Here is a 26,828-nt window from a genome sequence, read left to right as displayed (position 1 = left end):
TTTGTATGTATTTTTATAAATTTCTGTATTGCTTTTAAAACCCAAATAATATACAGTACCAAAGGGTCCAACAAGTGGACATAATACAAGGGGACATGCAACCGAAGTGCTCCACCAAACACTGGTTGCTGGAGTACGGCTCCTTCTCTGTGGCATGCTAACTATACAGTCATCACATAGAAAGACTGGGAGAGTGTTTCAGCGTCTCACTTAAAAGGGCAAGTTTTAAAAGCAGAGAACATGGGTATGTTGCCTACAGATTCTACACATTCTGACTGAACCCCACATGACCCATCAACACGTGTTGCAAGCCATTTGAATAAATCCTGAATTCCAATGGGGGGAAAAGACTCTTTTGCACATGTGCAAGAGAAAGGATACTAATAAGGAAAGTGAGCAGGTAGACATGAAAGGTGGACGGAAAGGATGCAAATCTGGTCAGATGTTGAAAATCAATCTGTATCTGTAATCTGCAAGTTTTCACTGTTTTGATCATTTTAACGGGCTTTCGTTCGTTACTCCTCCAGCCCAATGCCCAGCCAATGAGGAGCGCTCTTCGTCATCAGGAGTCATACTAAGCCCTGGGTTTCCTAGCAATTACCCCAACAGCCAGACATGCTCCTGGCTTTTACAAATGGTTCCAGGTACGGTGTATGTCAAGGGGGAGCATAGAGTATGTATATAGACTGCTAGATACAGAATGTGTCTGTGTGATGTTGGCAAGGCTGCACCCACAATATTTGTTTGTACATCTGCACTTACATGTATAATGCATATAAGAATATGATAGTTTGTGTGTGTATAGGGTATGTCGGTGCATTTGTATTATTACAGGTTTTTAGATGTGATTGTAAATGCATTTCTCTTGTTTCCTAGGTTATACCATCAATATCTACGTAGAGATGTTCCACAGCGAGAAACAGTTTGATGAATTGGAGATTTTTGATGGTATACAAAGATTTTCCTCTCTGTTTATGCTACACATGGGCACACATAATCATACACAGCTTAAATTCATGTGGTTTTATATTAAAGAAGCACGATATACAGTATACTTTACACATAGCAGCTCTGAAGACTCACTAATTTGCTTCTCTAGGATCCTCAGGACAAAGTCCTTTGCTTGTTGCTCTAAGTGGTAACCATTCATCCCAGCTGAACTTCACATCCAAAACGAACCAGCTCTATCTGCGATGGTCCACTGACCACGCAACCAACAAGAGAGGATTCAAGATAAGATATTCAGGTACTTAGAATATTATCTTTCTTTCTTTCTTTCTTGTCTGTTATTGTTATAATCTCCGAATCTGTTTGACAGCTTTAAGATATGATAACTGTATATTAACTGGTCAATCTCAATGTTTCTGTCTGAGTTGTTTAAGGGGAGGTTTTTAAGGGACTGAGTTTCCTACCATGTCAAAAAGAAACAGTTCTTTGTTCTCATTCTTCTATATTGAAAAATGCATCTCCTTGTAAAGCTAGACAACCCAATTTCTCCTCATGAAAATGAATCAATGCATCAAGGGTGCAGGTACCTGAGCCATGATCATTAAGACAACACTTCTCATTGGAAACATTTTTTTTTATTATTGCATCGAGGTAATTAGGAACAAACACAAATTAGTTAAACCAATTTGTTAATTTGACAATTTGTTTCAGATTGATAGTATTATCTCTGCAGGTTCTTGCCAACTCTATGGAGTTTTAACCATTAGCTTTGATAGATTCATGTTGTGAGAGTCAGCAGCCCCTTAATCATGGGTTTTAACTTGTGAAAATTTTTATTAAAATCAATCTCTGGCATGGAAAACACAATTTACTGAAATACTGATCCTGTTTGGGCTTGAGAGGAGTAAGTTGCAAGGTCAATCTCCTGGCTCTCTATACTGAAAAAAAAGTGTGATATATTTCATTATGTGAGTTATATCACCACAATGGCCTGAAGTAATAGCATTGTCTTTTCCCCATGGTGTTGCACTGCCCGGACAATGGAAGTTTTACAGAGAACAGAAATGTATAGTGGATTTTATATTGAAACATAGCACACACACTGCAGTGTGTGTGTGTATATATATATATATATATTTCATGTTTATCAAATACTTATAACATGGATTTATGATTCATCAGTTATGTTAATTCCCTCATCCACTTCTTCAAAGAGCTGTTTGAGGATTAATTAGCTTTAGGGTTATAGTAAATAAAAAGCATATGCCTATGAGATTCGTCACAAGTATACATTAGTTTGTGTGTGCGTGCGTGCGTATGTGTTTGTAGTTTGAGCTATAACAATCACTCCTGTATTTTTCTCATTCTTTTTATTCTCCAGGCACTTGTCCTGGTACATTTATTTTTTCATTTGTCGAGGCACAAAAGTCACATGTTCAGGGAAAAATAAGAATGAACTTTTTTCATTTTGTTTGTGATCTGCAGAAATTTAGAATTCAGACAAGCAGCAAACAGCAAGCTGTGTCAACATTTTCAATAAATTATTTAAATTAGGAATTGTAATAAAGTAGCCAAAGTAAGACATTGTTTTTTTGGGATATTTCACTGATTGTGTTTTTGTTATTATGCAGTCTACACAGCTTTCTGTAAAATATTATATAATAATATCAGTGGCACAATATAACTTTTTTTAAATGAGTTATTAGTCATGAAATATATTATTCCTTTTATGTAAATTGAAGCCATTGCTTCCCTGTTAATGTCCTTATAATTCAGTCCTGAATTGTGAAGCACTTTGTGCAACTTTGGTGAAAGTTTGTTTCAATATGAGATCTGTAGGTACAGAAACTGTAGATATTATGTAGATATAAGGCCGGGTCAAGCCACTTAGAATCTTCTCTTTGCCTTGGTGAGAGCGGGATTCACAGCCATCTTAAAAGTACATTTATTGTTGATTGGCTGGCAATGTCTGTTAAAATGGTTCTTGATCTCTACAAGTTATTATAGCAACAGTGCTGATCCTTAATGTTTTGTAAGGGTAATCAAAGTTTAAAGAATACAAAATAAACCAAATCATCAACACATTATCCAAATTTTTTTTTTCAGCAAGTGGCTATGATATGAGCACAAAGACATTTTACAAGGTATATGAAAATAGTCCGTGACATTTATTCTTGTTCAGACAATCCTGATTTTCCCATCGGCACAATTAGAATACTTAGAATATATATTTTCTCTTGTAAAGTTTCCCTCTGGGATTTATAAGTCCTGCATTTCTTTACCTCTCTTTGATACACATTTTTCAAGTCACATTTTTTTCAATGTAGGAATTCAAATATCAGTGTTTCCTGTGGACTGAGATAGAAGTCATTTCACACAGTCCCAATAAAATGATTAAACAGTCAGTATTAAGGAATTAAATGACTGGACCCTCATCTTTGAATATTTCGGCAACCACAGAATGATGATGTTAGAGAGAAGCTATGATAAGAAGTTCAAATTAGTTGTGCAGAAGGAACAGATTGATTTTTGAGGTGGGTGAGCAAAAGAGATTCCATTTGACTCACTCAGGGGAGAGAGACCAGATACTTAATTGATAGAAAGGTTTACAGATAAAGAATGGAAACTGGCTGTGACTGTGTTGTCCTGACTGGAGTGGGAAAGTCATTCTACCAATGCAAAGCCAAAAGGGAGAAGAGCAGAAGACAAAATCATATATATATATATATATATATATACGTTTGTGTATTTGATAATGATGGGATATAGATGATAATCAATTCATGGCTATGTTTTGAGTTATTGTTGTTACTTTTTTATTTCATTATTCTCCCCGTTTCTTTTTGTTTCTGTCTCCAGCTGCCTACTGTAGCATTAACGAACCCCCAGTGAATGGGGGCGTGGTCAACCGAACCAAACTTCGCCCAGGCAGCAGACTTCAGTTCTTTTGCAACCGTGGTTACCGCCCAGTCGGCTCAACCAATGCCACCTGCAGGCTCCGTTCCAATGGGCTTTTCCAGTGGGATACACCACCACCTTTTTGTCAAGGTAAAATTAAACATTCTTCATAATCTAAAGTGAGGTCCAAAAGACGTCTTTCCCAGGTCAATGGGAAAGTGGTGTCAGGCTTTTGGACCCCACAGTAAGTGATGATGAAAAAAGGTAACAGAAGTTAAAAACTTGCTGTCTCAGAGGAATTCCCACTTCAGCACCTGTTTCTTTGTGATGTGACAGCTATCTCGTGTGGAATCCCTCAGTCGCCAGGCAACGGCAGCTTCCATGCTTACCAGTACACTGTTGGTAGCCAGGTTACCTACCATTGTAACTATGGTTACCACCTTGACCCGGGTGTTTCAATGACAGCAGTCTGTTTGGAAGATGGCATCTGGAGTAATGCTGCCTCAGCCCCCAAATGTTTACGTAAGATTTTTTTTTAAAACTCTGATTTAAGTGCAGTTAAGAGTATGAGTTGACAAGAAAAACTAAAAAACAAATAAAAAATTAAATTACAAATTTCAAGGTCCATTTACCAGCTAACTTGCTTTTCACTGCATCTACTTGTCTTACTCTGAGTAGAGTTTGCAAATTTTTTATGGTTGTCATGTCATCTCCATGACAACAGAGCAAACTGCAAGTCCAGAAAAAGCTGGTGAATTGATCTTGAATTTACTACTTTAAAGGTGAACAACAAGTATGTAAACAAATAAATAAAAATAGATGGTTGTTAGGGATGTTATTCTTAGGCCTGTCTGTCACTCTAGAATTCACAGAAATTATACATGAGGTCAAATAAATATTGGTTCCTTACTCCTTCAAAGTCTTGCTTTCCAATGACATTACCTCTATGAAATTATAGATTTTCCTAGATTAGAAATCATGTATTAAAGAAACAGATATGGTATTTAGTGCTGGCATGTATGTAAACTGAAACTGTACAGAAGTAAATAGCTATGAAGATGTGGAATTGCACAGAATGCTCTGAAACTTTAAATTAATGTTTTGTTTTAATGTAATTTCATAAAATGTTGTTTTCTAGCGGTCCACTGCCCGAGCATTGAGGGCATCTTGTCAGATCACATGACCTACCACCTGCTCCGTGGTAGGTTGGAAGAGTTTGGGTCTATGTTGATGCTGGAATGCTCAACAGGGTACTATTTGGGTGTGGGGCATAGGACCCTTAGCTGCCTTGCCAACGGGACCTGGGAGGGATCAGATGACCCAGCAACATGCAAGAGTAAGTGTTGGTACTCATGAACACCATCATGATTACTATCCTGTGTGAACTGCTGCTGTCAGATATTTGTGCTCAGAATAAGATGATAAAACTCTGAGATGATGTTAGTGCTCATCTTCACCTCCATCTGCACTCGGGATGACATACATTAAAACTTTATTTATGAGTCTACACTAACAAAGAGCCATATGTAGGATGTAGAAGAATGAATGAGTGAATACCAAGTGGCAACCCCTTGTGACGTCATCCATTGGTTTGAGAACTGCCGTTTTGAAGCCTCGAGTGTAGCATTTTGGCCAGCGCCATCTTGTCTTTTTGAAATCTTTAGATATCTATAGAAACACACTGCTCTTTGCAACCAGTGGAGTTGCCCTCTTCTGGTCATGCGATACAAATAGGTTTTTGGCAATTCCGCATTGGCTTCACTCTTGACTATTGACCTAGTGACTATGTCCATTTTTATAAACAGTGTATGGTCAATACACATTCCCACATACTGTACAATCACATACATTAAACCCTTCACACTCCTTTATACTCTATACATTGCAAAGATAAAGGACTTGCTTTTCGGTTTGTTTGAGAGGAAGAATGGATGAGTCTATGAAGAGGGACAGCTTGAGAGGGAGCTGGGTGTGTGTGTGTTACCCTTATTATATAGGGTATACAGTATGTGTTTCCACATGCCCCAGGGCCCTTTAACCACTGCACACTGTCTTTAGACTGTGATGAACAGAATGATCCCTGTTATTCATAAATGTTAGGTATATTTTGGCGAAAGTGCCAGACTGGTTTGTCAAATACAGTTGTACGCTGCAATGTTCATTTTATGCATATTTCATAAAGTAAGAGAACCCAGACTTAGAAAACTTTACAATAGTGTTGCATAATAGATGGCTTGCAAGTGAAAAGGTAAAATGTGTACAGTTGAGAAGTTAAATTATTAAAAATTGAAATCTAACTTGCACCAGCTTAGACCAGTGGTTTTAAAGATATTATGCTTCATTTTTCCCAATCCAGTAATTGAGTTGACAAACCTGACACTGCAGCAGCTCTGAGGGATAAAACAAGTGTCTATTCTTCACTCTGACCAATGGTCATTCTTTAATGTCTCCAAGGACATTAAAGAATGAACCCTTAAATCTTCTGACTTAAATTTAAATTAGTCAGATTATCTTGCAGGCTTTAATCCATTTTACCTCACATGAAGACTTGGCAGCATAACTCACTTCCTATCCAGATGTAACACAGACAGTATAGCAGTACCGCATACAGTAATGTTGTCATATATAATTTCCAGTGTGTTTCTGTAATAATACAATCTCATTATGTTCTATTATTATTTAGTCATCTCCTGTGGTGAGCTTCCTTCTCCACCCTTTGGGGCCAAACTAGGGACGTTGACCACATTCGGAGCAACTGCAATCTTTATGTGTAACCATGGTTACACCCTGGTGGGGTCACATGTCAGAGAGTGCGGCGCAAACGGACTGTGGAGTGGTGCAGAAACCAGGTGTCTAGGTAAGGCTCATTAAATGTGACAGGATGTACATTGTGTTTTGTTTCGTCTTAGGACACTTTAGAATAATATGATAAATCATGAAAGTAAATTTAACAGATTCAAGGGTATAATTGAAAACAGAAATGAAGGCAAGTGTGTTTGTAATGAAAAGTTGTATCTGTTAATAGAGTTAAATCAAAGGCCTGGTGGCATTGTGCATTAAAGATCTCTTTTTTAATTTTTTTTTTTTTTACATATTTTACATTTGGTTTAGCATCCAACAGGATCAGTTGCTGGTATCAACTATCAGACTGTTGGTAGTTAATATGTTCTGAAACAAACTGCTCAAGATATTTTATAGTGAAATGCCAAATTAAAGGTCAATGTGTAAAAATATAAAGAGGTATATAATATGGTGAAAAATATTTATCTGCCATAAGCAGTGATGTCTCCATATCCTGTTCAACTGGTGTACAGAGGGCAAAGGTATATTTGTCAATGGCTTTTTGCAAGACAGATTTTGTTAATGGAAATGTGTGAAGGCATACATTTTATACATAATCTTTATTAATACATTTGGTTGTTACAGGTGTCTAGGTGAAGTCTATGGTAATTAGACCAGCAATAAGTAGGATAAACTGTGCACATGCCTCAGTAATTCAAATGATGTACCACTGAGACATTTTATTACTTAGTGCATTAAGGGCTTGATTTAAACCTTCACTAAGCACTTGCCAGAGATGATTAATACTGATTTTATATGCACACTCTACTCCAATGAATCAACCTTGGAGAAAGAAGAAACTTCATGAAGAATCTACATTTTATATGATGAAAACTATAGTGTGTCTACCTTCACGTCATTATTTTTGCAAACAAGTTTCAAATATTCATGTAAGAAGAGTTTAAAATTGAAGTTACTAAATCACCGATAAGGTTAAACAACATTTAGGTCTCGTGCATATGTCAATGCAACTATATGCACGGGATGTGGGGTAGGATTGAAAAAAAACACATACAGATCAAATTTTTATTGAAGATGATAAAATCATCTGATTGTCCTTCAACCTAAATGACTTACTCTGATACTGTTATTGTAAAAAAGTGATGAAGCGTTGTGTTGCACCCTTAGTTTATTTAAAAAATATTGAGTTTAAAAACCCATTAAATATGTGTAGGGCAAAACAAAATAACAAACCCCCCCCCCCCAAAAATCTGTAATTTCATTTCAACATACCAGTTTTACACAATATTCTATAGTCATATCTACTGCTGTAAAGAGTTTTGGTATTCATGATAAAAAAAATCATATCCAGTGGGTCTTAGAAGCTGTTTACAAAATTGGTAGAAATATCAGCAGTACATCAACAGTCAACTCTAATGAATTGTACAAAGTAATCAATTTTCTAGATGTCTGTTTTCACAGCATTAGTCATCATTTGAGAAAGTGTATGAAGTCATTTGGAAAAAAAAAAACAACAGCTGTATTTAATACCAAATACACCTGAAAGTATTGGGCCTCAGTCAACATGAAGGCAGGAATTGACTGTGAAATGGGGGTTATTGGTCTCTCTATAGATGAAACAGTATTGAATATAATTCAACGATTCTCCAAACCAAAGCTCTCAAGTTGTGTCCTGCAATTTGATTGCTCAGGTTTAAAGAAATCATGAAAGGATGTGGTACTTGAAGGCCACTTACAAAACGCAGAAAAATTGTTTAAATGTGCTGATTTGAACAGATCTTCAGCACATCTTTAACTGCTGCATGGTCAGGACTGCAGTCACCGAGCTGCACTGTCTCTGAACATTGATTTGCAGAAGCACTGATGATATTACTCTCCTGACATTTAGAAGTTTAAATCTCTAGGGACAGCTCCATGTTGTTCGAAAGTCTAACAGACCATGAGCTAAAGCACTGTAGCTATTTTAAGGTCTATAACATATACTGCATAGATACTATTGGATCATTGAACAAATACCAATGACCCAAGAGATGAAAGTGAGTTATTTTTAATTAGAAAGCATTAATCTGTATCATTCTCTCTCTTCCAGCTGGTCACTGTGACTCTCCGGATCCTATTGTCAATGGGCACATTAGTGGGGATGGGTCAAGTTATCGTGACACAGTGGTGTACCAGTGCATGTTAGGATATCGCCTAATTGGCACTTCAGTCAGAATCTGCCAGCAAGACCATCGGTGGTCTGGAACAACACCTGTCTGCGTCCGTAAGTACTTTATGATACCAAAACCGTTGTAGTTGATCTACAATGTAACATGATTCATTGCTCTTTCATACAGGGAACAATTCTCCTATATTAATTAAATCTATTACAAACTAGCACCTTAAAAGGAATCACACATTTTAGGCCTTTTAGGGTTTTGAATTATTCTTTTAATGTCTTTCTCCATAGCTTTTTCGTCACAGCTAAACGATGAAGATATTACAAAAAATATGAAGTCCAATATACCACGTTGCTGCACATGATACAATTTCCACAAATCCTATTTCTCATCATACTTCTCTCTACTCCAACAGCAATCACTTGTGGTCATCCCGGCAACCCAATCAACGGGCGGACCAATGGCAGCGAGTTCAACCTCAATGATGTCGTCAACTTCACCTGTAACAGAGGTTACATCCTCAGTGGAAATGCTCGTGCTCAGTGTCGACTCAACGGACAGTGGAGCAGCCCCCTACCCGTCTGCAAAGGTCACAAAAACATATTAACACAGAGTTACAGGTTTATACCCACGTACTGTTCATCCCTGTAGATGCTTTAGTTGAATCAGTTCCTCAGATTAGAGTACTTACATTAGAATAGGATTGTGTGGGTTTTTCTTCAGTTTCACCTCTGGTACTGTATATCTAACAAGGAACGTGCACACACACAGCTGGGTACTGGAACACGTTTTTCTCTGTTAACCAAGCGTGGTCATTACACTACAAGCCCCAGACCTCTGGTAGTGTAACAGTTATGATGTACTAAAACACAGAAGCGTTCAGCACAGTCATGAGAGTAGATCGAAACAAAATAGTTGCTCACATGGGTTTTCCAGTGAAGGGGTTCATCCTTGCTTGCTTGCTTTCTCCATCTCCCTCACTTTTTCTGTCTTATCCAGCTCACCCTCTCTCTTCCTCCCAGCAGCAGCTGTCAGTTAAGAGACTGGAACTTTCTTTGTACCCACTTTCTTTGTGTGTGTGTGTGTGTGTGTGTGTGTGTGTGTGTGTGTGTGTGTGTGTGTGTGTGTGTGTGTGTGTGTGTGTGTGTGTGTGTGTGTGTGTGTGTGTGTGTGTGTGTGTGTGTGTGTGTGTGTGTGTGTGTGTGTGTGTGCGCGCGCGCGCGCACACACACACGCAGGCACACACCATGTCCCCCATGGACTTGAAATTGAGTGAATGTCAGTCTCCCCTGTGACATGTGGAATATCAAACTCCACTCATCTTGGACTGGCATCTACCCAGAGAGCAGAGCAGCGTAGAAGGGACCAGAGGAGAAAGCAGAGAACAAAGAAGAACTCCAGAGAACAAACCAGGCTATGACAAAAGAGCAGTTTAGAAAAGAGTAGGACAGTACAACATGACAATCATAATTTGCAACACTGTGATTCAGGGTTTAGCACCCTAAATATACTCAACACCATCCTTATATGTGATGGTTGTTTCGTGGAAGTTCAATCATTCAGAGAGTGGGTTGATAATGATTTGATTCTGTTCTTGTATCTAAAATTGCTCCTTACATATTTCACTAAATTTACTGACCCACTGCATTTGGGTCCCCAAGTTGTTTATGTACTTTCTGCTTCTAAACCCAGTATATCAAATTCATTAGTTTATGAATATTATAGTTACTCTCATGCGAAAGTAAACCTGTCAATGACACAAGAAGATAAAATGTAAAGAGTTTACAGTAATCTCTTGAGTGTTGATTTTCACCAAACTTGAGGAATATTACTTGGGAGGGTATCTCCAGATGATTAAGTTTTAGAGTTCAATGTCAAGGGGGATGCAGGGGATGATGACAAATGCACACAGTATGTTATTACAGCGGATCAATAAAGGATTATCTTATCTTATCTCCGAACAGTAGTATTTGAGTATGTGACCCATGGATACATAAAAGTAGTGGTGAAAGATTTCAGTCGTAAGGACAGATTTTAATACTGGCTGACTAAATACAGGTTTCTGTTCTGTTCTGCAGTGGTTAACTGTTCAGATCCCGGCCACGTGGAAAATGGTGTGCGCCAGTCTGGCCTACGTTACCCAGAAGTCTTCAGCTATGGTGTAAGTGTGGCAATCCACTGTAAACGAGGCTTCTATCTGCTGGGCTCTGCACTCCTCACATGTCAACATGATGGACGATGGGACCGACCAATCCCTCGCTGCCAAGGTATGGATGGATTTATGCAGGTAGTTTGAAAATAATTTGAACTAAAAGGAACAATGACAAAATAGGTTTAGAAGAGAAATACGAGAGTAGCAGAGAGAAATTGCAATAGATGGAAGTTCATAGGCATATAATGAAAATGTTTGTCCTATTGTGAATAGGTCACATCTATTTCTATTTCTACAAAAAATATATGTCTGCAAAAGTTTTTTCTTGCAGGACATAATTAGCTATAGGCAGGTGGATTCCAATTTAGTATTCTTTATATTTGTCAGAAAAGAGACGGTTGAGGAGTGAAATGGCTTGAAGAGCCACTGGGAGGAGGATAAGGAGAGAATGAGAAAGTGAGAGAATAAGACGAGGTTCAACTTAGAAAATGGGAGGGAAGTAATCATAAAAGGAGGGCAAGAGTATAAAGGAAAGAGACTTAAAGGTTTGAGTGTCTGTGTGTGTGTGTGTGTGTGTGTGTGTGTGTGTGTGTGTGTGTGTGTGTGTGTGTGTGTGTGTGTGTGTGCGTGTGCGTGTGCGTGCGCATGCTTTCAAAAAAAAAGGTGAAATATGTCTTTTAGGTCTATAGGCATTCATGTCAGAGAGCTACCATGGCTGATAGAAACATAGAGATTAAACTAGAGAGCAATAGAGACAAGGAATCTGTTTCAGAGATGGAGAGGGAAACATAGAGATACGAACAAGGCTGCAGAACAAGGACAGAGTAACGGAGAGGTAGAGATGAGGAATCAGGGAGAGAGGGACAGACACTGGTGAGACACCAGCGTCTGTGCATCGAGCATTACATTCAAGAAACAAGGTCTTATCGGAAAATTGAGGGGAGAGGGGTGATGACTGTGGGGCAAGGAGAGGATGAAGTAATACAATTTGGGGGTAAGGGGAGATATCGGAGGACCAGTCATTTGGCTGAAATAGAAAATCGGGAGCAGTCTCATATCTGTGTCCTCCAGAAACCTGTGCTCTGTAAAACATCAATTTTTCCAAAATTGAAGAAAAATAATATTTTTTTTCAATAATGTGCGTTTCTTTGACATTGTGCAACGATTTCTACTAGTTTTTCATCTTGTAGGGAAGAATTAGGAAGTATAAGCTTTACTGGCATACTGCCATGAAGTGTAAACAGAGCATTAGGGGCCCTGTTTATTCATTTCTATACAGGTTATATTGTATAACTTTAACATGCATTGACCTAATGTTTTAGGTGCATACCACATTACCACAAAGTCTTCAGTTTGATTCCAGCTTTGTTGCATGTCATACCCATCTCTCCTTAATATTTACCACCTATCGATACATCAAATATAGGCAAAAATACAGAAACAGGGATTTAAAAAAGGTGAATAAAGGAAAAAAAAACTTTTTAATACCCTAGATTTTAACTCAAATGTCTCACTAATAAAAAAAATCATCATAAATAATACACATTGCCCCACATTTAATTAATATTTATCTGCTATCTGGGTATTTTGCACAGTAATTTAGAAAAAATGTGGTTGATGTGGTTCACAGAACTGTATTTCTTTCTCCATTTCCTCTGTGCACACAAAAACAACAAATGTCTTTGTTAATCCCACCCTCTCCCTTGCCGTCACCCTTTCCCTCTAGCTATTTCCCCCAGTGACCCAGCTGCACCACCTAATGCAGTAGTATCTGGAATCTATAGATGGACACATCCCCACACACATTAACAAACACTCTCTATCTCTCTACATTTAAATCTATCTCTGTCTCCATAGCAATTTCCTGTGGAGACCCCGGGGTGCCACCTAATGCAGTCATATCTGGAACCCATAGTTGGACATATAGTTCAGTGCTGCACTACTCCTGTCTGCCTGGTGGGGTGCTGGTGGGCAATGCTACTCGACACTGTCAGGAAGAAGGCACGTGGAGCGGGGCGCCACCATACTGCACAGGTAATGACGCTCAGGTCCATGAAGCAGCATGTCTGGTGGTTTTCAACAAGTGGAACAGCAGAGCGTAGACACTTAGTCAGTTACGTTTTCACGCATTTTCATACAGGGTGTTCAGGGTGAGTGCTTTTTAACAGATGTAGATGTTTACAACAAAACAAATACTCATACATACTTTATATTCCAAACCGCTCTCAGGGAGTGAACCATCGATATACTAGCTGAGGCCGTAAAAATAAAATACAAATACAAACTACTGTAATACAAAACAACTTCACAAATAATGAAAAGGGAAACATCGAACAAAACCCTCATTGTTCAACATAGAAAACTATGACCTTAGAGCGAACTGAAGAATTAATCCTGTTTATTTTGTGAGCAAGGGATATAAATTGGTTCAGCTGTCAAAAAAAATATCCCCCCATCCGGTGTAACAAGTTTCAGAATGAAAACGTCTTCAGTGGTTTGTTGCTCCGGCATAACATGCTGCATAATGTCACCTATACTCTAACAGGTACTGACAAGAAATGGCAGGGAAATATAACTGACCCGTTGTAGTCTCATTTTGGTTCCTTCATTATTTTATATTTCAAAATTTCATATTGTTTTGCTTGTTAGATCAGTGGGTATTATGTACTCTATGTAGATAGTGACAGTAGTAGAGTGTTAACCAAATCACTACATACAGTACATGTATGTGAAATGTTTTCTTCACAATGCTACAATATTTAGAAAAATGACACTGAGATCTATTGCCACATACGAGCATATGTTCTTCAACCAGACTTTGCAGACTATTGCAAAAAGAAACTGGTATGGGATTTAATGATTTTTAAACACTATAATACAAAAGTCTAGTAATTTTCTTTCTTCTAGCTGATGTGTTGAATAAAATAAAAAGTCATAATTAGACAATCGCAATTGTGCAAGTGAGCTTGAGGAATTAATACATTTGTGAATGCATTTAAATGGAAATGCCTACTGTACTGTGTATAACCTGGCAAGCAGGAGAAAGGAGGCGGAAGACTCCTGGTTTACTACTCAGTTTGTAAGTGCTGCTCAACAGTAGGCTTACACAGATCCCACAACACTACAACTGATCATTTCCAAACTCAGCATCCAGTCTCTACAGCTGAAATGCAATTAGCTTACTCTGTTGGTCTCAAAACAGAACACTCTGCGGGGCAGAATCCATCGTGCAGCTGAAGACCTCATTGAGATGCAAGACGCTGCATTTGGAGCTGTACCCTGTTAAACTCACAAATCCCTACCGATGGAATTTAAGCTGCTCAAATTGTGACACGCTCAGTGCTTTTAATGCTAGAACAATTCGGTGTAGCCTGATGCAAAGTACAGTTTTACAAGTTTCTGTGTGTATCACTGTATATGGAAAGCTGAGTATGCAAAATATTTGTGCATTTACCAAAAACAGTTTATGAGATGAATAACATCAACACAAATCATTTTTAGTCCATGTTGTTGACCTATAGCACGAATGCAGGCATAGACTTTTTGCATGGTGAGAGGCAACCTCCTGACCCTATGTTTTATCATATAGTTACATAAAATCACTAAAACCTATTAGGAGGGTTTTGGACATTAGTTGAATGCAGGCGCTGTTTTACCATAACTGTATTGACTGTGTTTAGCTCTGCAGTGCATGTGGTTATGTGTGTTTATATGTCTGTGTCTCATCAGTTCAGAACTGCGTGGGTGTCCTGAGGGTTCCCTCGGTGGTGTACATATGTCTGGCTGTTGTTATGTATCCATTACATTAATATTATGTCTCTTTTCTTACTGCAGGTGTAAATCCAGGAATCTGTGGAGACCCAGGGGTCCCTCCTCACGGTGCCCGTCTGGGAGGGGAAGAATTCAAAACCAAGAGCTTGCTGCGTTTCAGCTGTGAGGCGGGATACAGTCTGACGGGCTCAGCTGAAAGGACCTGCCTTCACAACGGCACCTGGAGTGGCACACAACCTGTCTGTCAAGGTGGGGAAGTGTGGCAGCAACATGACTTGTGTGGTTATGTAAAAATTAGAATCTATTGAAAGAAGGAGGAAAAGCAATTAAAAGCCTTTACTGATACTCACACTTCAAACAGAATACACAGCTTCTTAATTTTTAACAGAGATAACATGTTGAATTCCATCAAAGCACTTGGTTATTTTGTATTGAAAATAATATAAGTGATTTTCTCCTGAAGTCAAACTAGACATTAATGGCCTCTTGTGCACTGTAATCTATCTATATGCAGCTTCTTTCCCTGTCCAAGGGACATGGATGTGCCAACTTGGCCTAAACAGAATTGACTGTTTTGGAGATGTCATAGGTTTTGATTGCAAACTATTGCTGTCTCATCTGATAGTGCCTTTGGGTCCCGAACCAGATTCTATAGAACACTGCTATAAAATGAAGAAGTGCTTATTTTGTATAAACATATTTGTGCCATATAGATGTAATTATTCTGCCTTTTATGAGTGAGTGTCTCAGGCTCCAAAGTTGAACAGCTTAATCTCTTCTTTGGAGAATACATTAGCATCAGGCTACCTGGCATGCTAGTGACAGTAAGCAACTAATCCGTTACTAAATATAGCTTAAAGCACATTACACACATTGTGCATTGTACATTATAAATAATGTGCAAGTGAAGATTACACATTGCTTATACATACATCGAGATAGATGCAATGCATATCATGAAGTAAGTATGTATATTGAAACAAACTGCATGTCAACCATGTCTACAAAGTGAACTTTAATTCCTCAGATGACGTTTCACTCAATCGCTGCAGTCTTTAATTCACACAATTGCCACACAACACAAAAAATATACAATTTATTATACCTTTTGCTTTAAAAGATGATTTGATATGTAGATTGACCACAAACTAAATTGTCTTTCGTAGGGAAAAGAACCTTCAGGTTCACATAATGCAAGAGGTTCATGGGAGTAGCAGTCTGAGATTGAAGTTTGCGTACGTGTTGTGTATGTTTATATCTTTGTGGCCCAGATACAAAGTACTGAAGTGTGTCACTCCTAACTGACTGAGCTGGATCTTCCACAGCACAGGGGTAATAAAAGTGCCTCCTATACAACAGCAGTTTTCAGAGACACTCTTTAAACCCATGGGGGTTTAGGTGAAATTAAAGTGGGTCCCCAAATCCTAAGCTGCTGCCTGTGTGCTGCCTACTCCCTTTTGCCTTCTATGTTGGGTGGGCTGAATAAAACACTGCTGACATCATCTTCATTGTTCTTTGAAGCAGATTCTAGATTCAGTAAGATAGATGGACTGCTCTAGCAGTAATTTCAGTGGTTAGTGGGAGGAAGAGTGAGTCATACAGTTCCAATGTACTCGTAATATTGTGTGGCTGTGACCCAAATATCACCAGTACACCAAATATAGAACACTGCAAAGATTAAATGCCAAACTGACTAGCATTAGAACAATGAGCAGTGGATCATCACATGTGATTTTTGTGCCATGTCAGCTGTCAATATTTTCAGATTGTATCTCACTTTGGAAGAAAACTCGCAACCCCTTTCCCAAAACTGCAAGACACAGGACTGTGTGTAAAACTGATTTGCTGTTTGGTTGAGAATGAATGTACTTTTATTTTGAGTCATGTTTTGCCTACATATACTGAATGAATAACATTGAATCAAGTCTTTCCATTCTTACAAATACCAAAATCCGTGTCTGTGTTTTTGTCAGACTAATTATTTATGTCTGTCTACAGTTGTTTTTCATTAAGCTAATAGTGGTTAAAAGCTGATTCAGAAAGGATGAGGCATCTATCACTGGGACACAAACACAAAGAAATCCATACAACAAAATACAAATACAGACCGTTGCTCATGTACTTGTAACACACACAGGAACAGACTTTACACACACACACACACACACACACACACACACACAGCTTTGCATGATGTGCTCCACCTACACACCCTGTCACACACATGCTTGGACAGAGCTTTTAAGTGCTCTAACTAATGAATCCCATCAATAGGTGTTTGGATGTTAAAGTCCGTCAGCTGTCATGATCTTATTAGTGAAATGTGCTGGGGTTAGTTGTTAATTCCTGTTGGTGTTGTTAATGTGCTGCGCCAGCAAACTAAAGATTGATGGATCACTTCTTCAGACCAGAGTCATCGTCTCTCCCCTTCTTCATTCTTGTGTCCTCTCTCACAGTTTGTTCTTACAATCTGCCAGAGCAGTGGTGATTCAAATACAAAGACATGGATATTCACGCCTTTGACTGTTTGAAAAAAAACAATGTGTGAGAACAATGCATTGAGCCTATTGAAGCAGCTGTGGGGATGAACACCAGTGTGTCTAAATGGAAGTTGTAATGCCACAGGTATAGTCAAATAATGAACAAAAATTCTCGAGCACTCATTGCTGAGATTTTTGTTTTCCCCAAGATGACTTCAGAAGGACATTGTCCACGGGATCTGTCTGGTAATCAGCTTCACAACCCGGCTGCATGACAAATCTTCTTCTTACTTTTTTTTTTCTTTCTCACAGCTGTTGGGAATCACACCACAATCATCACATGTAAAAGCTGTTGCATATCTGCAGACATCATCTCTTGTTTTTAGAAGAGGCAGAACCTTGGAGGCAGATTCGCAGAACCTTGACCTTGGAGCATTTTAAGGCCTTGTGCTTTGCTCAGCGGCACTTGTAGTGGGTGCTGCTGTAGATGTATTACCGGCCTCCTGCCAGCCTCTAGCACACAAGCAGAATATTGCCATCCACTGCTCGGAATCAGTCCAACAACCTTTAGTCATCAATCAGCGTCACTACCTCAAGGATATATTTTACTTTACTTTAGCTGACTAGTGATGATCTTTTTATTGCAGCCTAGAGCTGATCGCCTTTGAGTGACACCTGAAGGTATTGCTCACACAGATATCATCAGGATAATTAATCACTACTGTTTAATATTCCCTCAATTTTTAGCTGTATCCTGTGGTAACCCTGGCACCCCAGCATATGGAAGAATCGTCTTCAGTGATGGCATCACCTTTGGCAGTTCAGTAGCATATGCATGTTGGGAAGGCTTCAAAACATCAGGCCTGACCACCAGACACTGCACAACAAATGGGACATGGACAGGACAACCCCCAGACTGCACTGGTAAGATTGGGTAGTTGAAGACTATTGCTTTATTACTTATTTGCAAAGGTCAAACAAGCTTTATTAGCTATAACACTGAAGCAGTGTTGGTGCATGTATGAAAACATACAGCAATAGAATGAATCGTGCTTGGTCTACTGCAGCTACGGCAGGAATTGCTTCAGGGAAGTAAAAGAAAAGTTGAGTAGGAGGGGGAGGTCAAGTGGCAAGCAAAGTCCAAAAATGTTACTGACCTGGTACACTACTACACAACTGCAGGCTTCTGACAGATTAGCACTGTACATACTGTATTCATGATTATCTCTCTCATCCTCTTAAGTGATCAGTTGCGGAGACCCTGGGCCAGTAGCCAATGGGATCTATCTCGGAAGTGAGTTTGCCTTCAACCACACGGTGACCTACCGGTGTAACCCGGGACACCTGATGGAACAACCTGGACTGGGATGCAGCGTTCTGCGCTGCACTAAAGTTGGAACCTGGAATCAAACCAAACCCAGCTGTAAAGGTGACAACAATGATATCTTATAATAACTGCTCCCAAAGTAACATAAGACAACTTTTGAGTTTATCTGTTCATCCAAATATAAAGCATCAAGGGATCTGGAGGACAATATTGGAGTACATGTTGCAACTTGCAGATGTTTAATTTTCAGTCATTTCCAACCAAGACTAGGCTACTTATTTTAACTACTTCCTACATGCGCTAGAAGTCGTTGACCAATCACAACAAAGTGATTATATATATTTAGAAAATATGTTATGAAAGACACATTTTACACAAAAAATATCCATGTCAAAAGCAAAACATTTACAACAAATACTACAGTAGATTTTAACAGTGATAGCTCCAAACAGTGACATCTATTAACAAAATATACAGGGCTCAAAAATTCAGAAAATGGTTCCAAAAAAAATAGAACTGTACACAAATCAAACTATTGTATTTAAAATTATATATTTTTTATGAATATTTCATTTAGTTTTAAGAGCTCATATTTGAATCCCATTAGTAATCAATGACAAATATTTATGTAAAGATTGTGACTAAGCCTGAACAGCAAGTACATATACCACATTTTAGTAAAATTCTACACTGCTGTTAAATGCCAAATAGAACATGGGTTTAAAGTGAAAAACAATACTTAAGAATAAAAAAGCCCAACAAATCAAGTGACAATGTAAAAAAGACCAACAGTATTTCAGTGCAAGCTGGCATACTAAATCAACAGTCTATGACTTTAACAGTACATTAGAATGAGGCCAAGGGAAGATTAACATTGCTTTTTAAAATAACAGTGTGTTAAATTCAGCTTTATTTCTTGAAACCCCTCTTGTTTTTCACAAACATAAAGGTGAAATTACAAAAGACTATTAAAGTAAAATGGGCTGGAGTTTTACAGCAACACATGTTTAGAGTTCAGACTATGATACTCAATGATAGTAAAAAGGGAAGGTTTCCTGAGATCCTTCCTGCTGCTTCTTCCCACAAACAGAAAATCTCCTGCTGGCTCTTGCAGTTGCAGAGGCTTTGAACTGAGATATAAAAAATAAAAAAAAAACTGAGAAAGCAGGCAGAGAGGCTACTGAGAGGGAACCAGAGAAAGATGCAGACAGAGGGAAAAACTGACAAGTAAAAGATACTGTAGGTGATAGAAATGAGACTGGGCCTGTCAATGGAAGTGAAAATTAGAGGGGACCAGAAATGTTGGGAAAGAGAGGCAGAGATACAGGTAAGAAAAGTCCTCTAACGTTTTTGTTTCTTTCTTTCCCTTTCTTGTCTTTTTCTCTCTGCCCTCCTTTGCTTCTCACTTTTCTCCTCTCTTCAGGTTCTGCTGTTCATGTCATTCTGTTCGTCTCCCCTGCTTTCATTCACTCTTATTTCAACCACTTCAAACAACCCACAAGTCTTCATTTGATCCTGTTTTGGAACAACAACTTCTTCACACACAGGCACACATGCACATACAGAAGCATATTGCATGAAGGAGTTGTAAACCATAAAAGTGTAGCTTGACAGGCAAAGTGATTCAAGTTAGACGTAGAAAGAAAGAGCTATTGAACAACCAAGGCGGTGTCGTAGAATAAAACATTACATAAACACAAAAACACAGAAGACACAGGTTACTGAAGAGATTTTTCAAAGACAGAAAATGGGAGGTAGAAAATGAGAGAGTCAAGTGTATGAATGAAAAGGGAGAGAGAATGTGAAGAGCGATCAGTGGGGCTACGAGGAGAGAGCGACAGAGAAGTGAGTAAGAGAGAGGAAAGAAGTGATGGGAGAAACAAAGAGACGCAAATCAATACCTGTTCCCAAACCTGTAAACACACAGTGAGAAAAGGGATTCAGCCCATAAAATGTGTTGACTGGCTGAATTGCACTGAGAGAGATATGCCTCAAAGATGAATTAAGGGAGAGAGCCGCAGCGACGGTGTGAGAAGGAGACCAAGAGAGCAAGGGCGAGATTGAAAGAGGACCGGAGCAGGGACAGAATGATGGGGAAAAGGGTGCAGGGAGATAGAGAGGATGTCCTGAGAGGAGTAGGAAGAGAGAAAAGAGGCTGGGTATGAAAGAACATAGGGTGGAGGAGTGAGAAGAAAGAACAAAGGGTGGGTAAAGGGAAAAGAGTCAGTGATCGCATTGACAGTGAGAAGAGCAGGTGTGGTATCAGAAAGCAGGGATGAGTTATTCCTAAAGAATAATGTGACGCCAAACCCTGGAATCAACGGCGAAGGAAAGACACAAATAGAAAATAAAAGTTCTGAAACCTTCAATTACAGACACAGGTGTTCTTTGGGCATCAGAGACCTGTAGAAATATTGTTCTGAAATATGAACTTCTGAAGTCAATAATGTTTTATTCTCTTTTTAAGACAGCTGGAGTTTGATGCCGAACAACGAGGATGTTTTGATGGAGAAGAAAATACTCATTCAGTTATTATCTGAATTCCCATTAGCTGCTGGCTAGCTACCAGCTATTGTTCCTTGAGTCACACAACGAAACAGTTATGAATGGCATGTCTTAAGAAACTGGGTTTTGGCATTGAGTTGTGTGCAGGTGTGTCTACTGGTGACATAAAAAATCATACAAAGTCAAGTTATAAGTTGACCACCACTGTTGCCTAGAAACTGCAACGTTACAAACAAAGGTTATTTATTTTCTAGTTCAAACCAGTTTTTCTGTCAACTGCACTTTCTGAGTCTTAAGACAAGCCACAATGTAACACAGACACAGTGAAGACTGAGAAAAACAAAAATGACATAGGAGACAAGATTAACAGACTAAATCAAGTGTTGGAGGGATTTATTGTTGAGGCAATGCTAATTATCTTTACTGCATCCTGAACATAGATGTATATATTTTTTTCCTATTCATTCCAGCATGTTTATTGCCGCATCTACTGTATATACAGCATGTACTAGTTTGAATGTACATGTCTCTTTCTCTCTCTCTCTCTCTCTCTCTCTCTCTCTCTCTTTGGTTGTACGCACTGTATATCATCATAGTAGAGTGAATGGTGCATGAAACCATCTGTCTCCCGGTTAGATGAGAATTATACCGACTTTATTAGATGTTTGAAGCCGTGCAGATGGTTATCATTATCTTAGGGTGTTAGGCACACACACACACAAGCTCATGCTCACACGCACGGATGGTTATCAGGGTGTTATGAAGTTATATGAACAGATGTTAATGCACAACAAACTGTCATGTATCAACACACACACACAGGTGCATGAAGATCAATGTACGAAATTATCTATTGAAATATTGAAAAGATGGTGTGCATAAACACTATTGTTAATTCTCAATACATAACCGATTTATTTAAGTGCTCCCTTGTCAACTTAAACTGCTGGACTATTTGATATCAACATTGGTTATGTTCACTAGTTATAGAAGCTGTAGGTTTGTGTGGCTCATTAGCATTACATAAATAGCAACCCCACTAATTGAGTTTCGCTATGAATATGTATTTGTTCTTAAAATCCCAATGGAGAACAGCATTTCATAACAAGAAGGTTGATGGAAAAGTTGTCGTGTGGATAATACTATCAGCATTTCATTTAGCAGAGTGAAGGAAAACAGATTACTCCCAATAAGCAGTGTGGAAGTAAAAATTAAACCACATGCAATGCTTAACCCTGAATGTCCTTTCAGAAACTCTCGGTCAATATGGTGACCATGTTTGCTCTTTTGGTTTAGCAACTTAAATGTGGTGACCTGGGTCATGTGCTGTTTTAAGACAGTTAATGTCCATATGGTGATCGCAGCTGTCTGCCGCTTTTGCTTCTCTTTGTTTTCACTTGATGTCACACCTCCATCTGTAGCCATCTTGTCATATAACCTACACTGGCCTTGAGTATGGAAGTATTTGGTGAATGTTTAAATGTATGTTTTAATTAAGTCTTTGTTTTAATTCAGGGTTTTCTTAAGAAATGTGTAGTTTCAGTTGTTGGTTCTCCTCTTCCATATCTTGGGGCTGTATATCCACCAGGGACATGTATTAACTGCTCTTTTGTCTTTCTGAGTGTTCATCGTCTTATTTGATGTTGCTTTATCTGTGGACACTTGAGATTAGTAGATTAGAGGTTAGTACTGCTAGTTACAGTGTAAGAGCAGTGGCTTTGTTAAAAATGTTACTTGTTATAACTGTAGATGATCGTTTACATCTCTGTGTGTGTGCCAGTGATCCAGTGTGGATCTCCTCCTCAAGTCCTACATGGGAAAGTGGAGGGTACGGACCAGTCATGGGGATCAAGTGTTAGCTACAGTTGTTTCCACGGTCACCAGTTGTCCACTCCTGCCGTGTTAACCTGTGAGGGGAATGGGACATGGACGGGAGACATCCCACAGTGTCTGCGTAAGTTAGATGGCCGGCTACATATTCTGTAAACTGCTTCCTAACTTGAACTGATGCACATCACTGTTGTCCTCACTAATAATTCCAACCAAGCGAGAGTGCTAATTGTCACTGTTGTGTCTTTCCAGCTGTCCTGTGTGGTGATCCTGGATCTCCTGGAGGAGGATTCAGAGAAGGGAACATCTTTTCATACCGGTCAGTTAGTGTTTCCACTATATAAATCGACTTGCCACACTTGCATTATGCCACTTCATTGATTATTTGCTCAAACTGGTCCTTAAAAATACTGTTGAGAAGTGCTCTTGTTTGCTTCACTCTGAACATGTCTAAATGTAAAGGAGGTACTATGTCTCCTTTGAAACCACCTAGGAAGTGTTGTATGTTTCAGCAAAGTCACCAATTGTTGAATCAATCAAGTCTATCTAAAAGTGGATCAGACAATTTTTGGCCTCTGTCTGTATGTCAGTTTGAAACAGTGCAAGGACAAAATAGATTTTTGCTCATGAACAAATGAAAGATGAAGGTCAAAAGTGGTTCGATAAAGAAGTTCAGACATTTATCACACCCTACACTGTTCTATGGATAACAGAGGGCTGGAAGTTAAAGAAACTACACCTGGGATAATTTTCTTATTCATTATAACAAGTATTTGTTGTATTTGTGTGTGAAATTAAAGATCTGTTTCCCTTACATAGGTCAGATGTCAGGTTCTACTGCCATGCGCCCTACTTGCTGGTAGGCTCTGCCTCCAGAGTCTGTCAGGCTGATGGGACTTGGAGTGGCCACCAACCAGCCTGTATAGGTAAGACAACACACAAAAACATTTTTGCCATCAGATGTACTAAGAGTGCACATTCTTTCGGAGCTGTTGCAGTAACAACACTTGATGTAACAAGTATGAAGTACTCCACTGTATTGCATTTTTATAGTAGTAATACTTTAGAATTCTGTGTGTGTGGGTGCAGACCCAGCCTTCAACAGCTGTCGGGACCCAGGGACTCCAGCCTATGGTGTCCCGATCATGGCCCAGGGCTTTCAGGTGAGAAGCGTATTCGACTGTACCACTGTCTGCTAATTATCCTTACAATTTAAGTGCCACAGAAATAGTACATTTTCATTGCAATTTTGCATCATTTTATCTCGTTGCACCAGTGCAAGGCCCTGTCATGGAAAGGCCAAATTTGTTTGCTTAAAGGAGAAGTTAAACGACTCTGAATCAAATACCTAATAAGAAGAAAAAAAATAATGGGGAAATGCAAAAGATGGAGAAAATTCTGGAATTACAATTTTGAATTCTCTTTTGAATCTGCATTTTCAAATAGATGTTGAAATTAAATTGTGAAACCCATTTTTTTTAACATTTATTGATGGATTGGTATTTCATTTATTAACTCTTTTTGAATTCCTCTTTGCATTTGCCATTTGAATTTCAAATAACGATCTACTTTGTAATGTATTTTAATTAATGCATTAAACATTTTTATTAATGCATACTTTTACTGTACAACCATTTATTAATCAATGAAATGCTTTATTACTCTTTCGATAATAATTGTCCACCATAAAGGTGTGCCGACCAAAGTACAAAACATTTTGAAATAATGCAATCAGACTAAATGCATAAATATTAATATCCATGTGAGATAAAATGGGCCTAATGTTTGCAACGGTCGTTATTTGGAAAAAGCAAGGTTACACTTGACGAATGGCAGTCACGACGTTCTTTCGTCTTAGGGACTGGGCTGTCTGGAGCACAAATGAAAACCTTTTGATTGAACATATTGGCAATTAAAACCATTAAATTAGGCATAATTGGATATCATCGATATGGCATGTTTCCCCGTCATGTATACAAAGAGGTAGCATTTTTAGAAAAATAAACGCGGCACATGTTTTATTTTGACAAAAATCATTTCATTCTTCAAGTTAAATGAAGGCTACATCATGATGTTGTGTGTCAAGACATTTTTTATTCTGCTTTTGTCAATGCATGGCAATTTAGGTTGGCAGTAAGATTTCATTCAAGTGCCGCAAAAACTACCACATCCTTGGTTCAACTACAAGAACGTGCCTGGAAAATTTAACCTGGAGTGGAACTCAACCTGAGTGTATAGGTAAGGAAATGTTTTACTGTGTACAACTATTACTAGTCCTCATAGTTTTAAAAAGAAAACTGTTTTAGTGGCTCTGTCGTGTTGGTACTGTTGAGGTTTATGTTGTAGTTCAGATTTTGTTACTTTTGTAAAGTTTCTGCTATTTTAGTCTTAAACACTGATGTCATAGTCAACTGTTTATTTTCTCCTCCCCTCCTCAGCCCATTCATGCAGACAGCCAGAGACTCCAGGTAATGTAGATGTTCGCTCTATGGACCTGCCTACCTTGGGATATACGCTGATCTACACCTGTCACGATGGATTCTATCTGGCCGGGGGATCAGAGCACAGAACCTGCAAAAGTGATGGGAGATGGTCGGGCAAATCCCCGCTCTGTAAAGGTGTTCAGCTTCTATCTTAAAAATGAGACCACAATTTACAAAGTGAACATCATGCTGTATTGAAGAAGACTTGAAACTATAGATTGAGACATAAGCTCCTCAGGAAAATGTTTACTGACAATGTAAAGAAGAAGGGTCATTGACTTCAATACAAACTGACTTCTTTTTGTAACATGACATTCATTTTGCTGATGTTTTTATCCAGAACGACTTACAATCATTGATACAACCAGTGAGTCATCCTCTGCTGTTCATTCCAGTGAATACAGGCTTCAGGCACTTCGGCATTGGCTTTATTTTCCGCCCCGGTTACTACGTACATTTTCATATAGGCTACAGTCTATGTGGAACTCCCAGAAATTAAAAATGACATTACAATGGACTATTAGATTTTAATATTTAGATTATAATATAAGATTTTTCATGTCTTATTTCAGCCCTGTCAGGTGGTCAATCACACATCTATTTCCACCCCATATCTAAATCAAATGTTAAGTCGATAAAGCCATAGCTGTCTAGTGAGCTTAGCTAAATCTAAAGTTGTTTTACATTTCAGTTGGAGTGAAAGTCAGTCCCAAAGGCAGAGGCGAGTCAGATGTCCAGAAGAACAAGATTCGTGGTATGCAGTATACAACTACAACACACACACACACACACAATAAATAGGATCTTTACAAAGTTTGGGAGCTGGGAAAACTGCATCAGTGCTGCAGTTGATTTTTTTTCTCTCTTGAATTGCAGTTCCAGTGGATGTTTTTTCACCAAACTCTGAGTGGAGTGGATTCTACGAGTATCTGGGGAAGAGACAGGCCACCACATTGACAGTTACTGGCTATAATCTGACCAGTGGCAGAGTTAATGTCACATTACTGGAGACCAGCGGAGTATCAATCAGACTGTCAGGTAAAAGCAAGGAGAGGAACAAGGAAAACACTAATATTGTTTAGAGTTTTACTATAGAACTTTAATAGACATTATATTATCGCTATTTTCCAGAGCTTGAAACATGGATACATTAAACCAGTAAACCAAATTGTCTCATATAAAATTTTCATCAACAGAGCCTCTCTTAATTGTCTGACTGTGAAGATGTTTTGTACCACTACTACTTTGTTTATCAATAGGGAAAAAGAGCAATTGTCTGCAGTTGCAGACCTAAGTGTAAATTAAACTATCGAGCACTGCCTTAGGTATAAATTCAGAGCAGGTGAACAAGGATCCTGCTTTCATTCATACTTATCAGAACGACATCACCGATATAAAGTTGTAAATTGGTGCAATTCTCTGTATTGTACGTACAATGCATGCTTCTATAAACATTCACAGTCTGCATGGCAG

General features: G+C 38.6%; 1 protein-coding gene across 2 annotated transcripts in view; it reads left to right on the top strand.

The window, feature by feature from the left end:
• Window positions 1-26,828, top strand: part of LOC118302754 (CUB and sushi domain-containing protein 1-like) — a 269,330-nt gene that overhangs the window by 225,926 nt on the left and 16,576 nt on the right. For both annotated transcript variants that reach the window (XM_047331593.1, XM_047331592.1), the window contains exons 49-70: window positions 528-644; window positions 877-948; window positions 1,100-1,246; window positions 3,808-3,996; window positions 4,183-4,368; window positions 4,985-5,182; window positions 6,530-6,703; window positions 8,738-8,911; window positions 9,223-9,396; window positions 10,886-11,074; window positions 12,817-12,993; window positions 14,794-14,979; window positions 17,958-18,134; window positions 18,454-18,639; window positions 22,823-22,996; window positions 23,125-23,191; window positions 23,692-23,798; window positions 23,962-24,035; window positions 24,999-25,110; window positions 25,311-25,490; window positions 26,047-26,109; window positions 26,232-26,393. In XM_047331593.1, the coding sequence (XP_047187549.1) occupies window positions 528-644; window positions 877-948; window positions 1,100-1,246; window positions 3,808-3,996; window positions 4,183-4,368; window positions 4,985-5,182; window positions 6,530-6,703; window positions 8,738-8,911; window positions 9,223-9,396; window positions 10,886-11,074; window positions 12,817-12,993; window positions 14,794-14,979; window positions 17,958-18,134; window positions 18,454-18,639; window positions 22,823-22,996; window positions 23,125-23,191; window positions 23,692-23,798; window positions 23,962-24,035; window positions 24,999-25,110; window positions 25,311-25,490; window positions 26,047-26,109; window positions 26,232-26,393 (3,285 nt within the window). The remainder of the gene's footprint in view (window positions 1-527; window positions 645-876; window positions 949-1,099; window positions 1,247-3,807; window positions 3,997-4,182; window positions 4,369-4,984; window positions 5,183-6,529; window positions 6,704-8,737; window positions 8,912-9,222; window positions 9,397-10,885; window positions 11,075-12,816; window positions 12,994-14,793; window positions 14,980-17,957; window positions 18,135-18,453; window positions 18,640-22,822; window positions 22,997-23,124; window positions 23,192-23,691; window positions 23,799-23,961; window positions 24,036-24,998; window positions 25,111-25,310; window positions 25,491-26,046; window positions 26,110-26,231; window positions 26,394-26,828) is intronic.

Source organism: Scophthalmus maximus, chromosome 4 (genome assembly GCF_022379125.1).
Source record: "Scophthalmus maximus strain ysfricsl-2021 chromosome 4, ASM2237912v1, whole genome shotgun sequence".
Classification (NCBI taxonomy): domain Eukaryota; kingdom Metazoa; phylum Chordata; class Actinopteri; order Pleuronectiformes; family Scophthalmidae; genus Scophthalmus; species Scophthalmus maximus.
The sequence above is the reverse complement of the archived record's forward strand: the minus strand, read 5'-3'. Positions and strand labels throughout refer to the sequence as shown.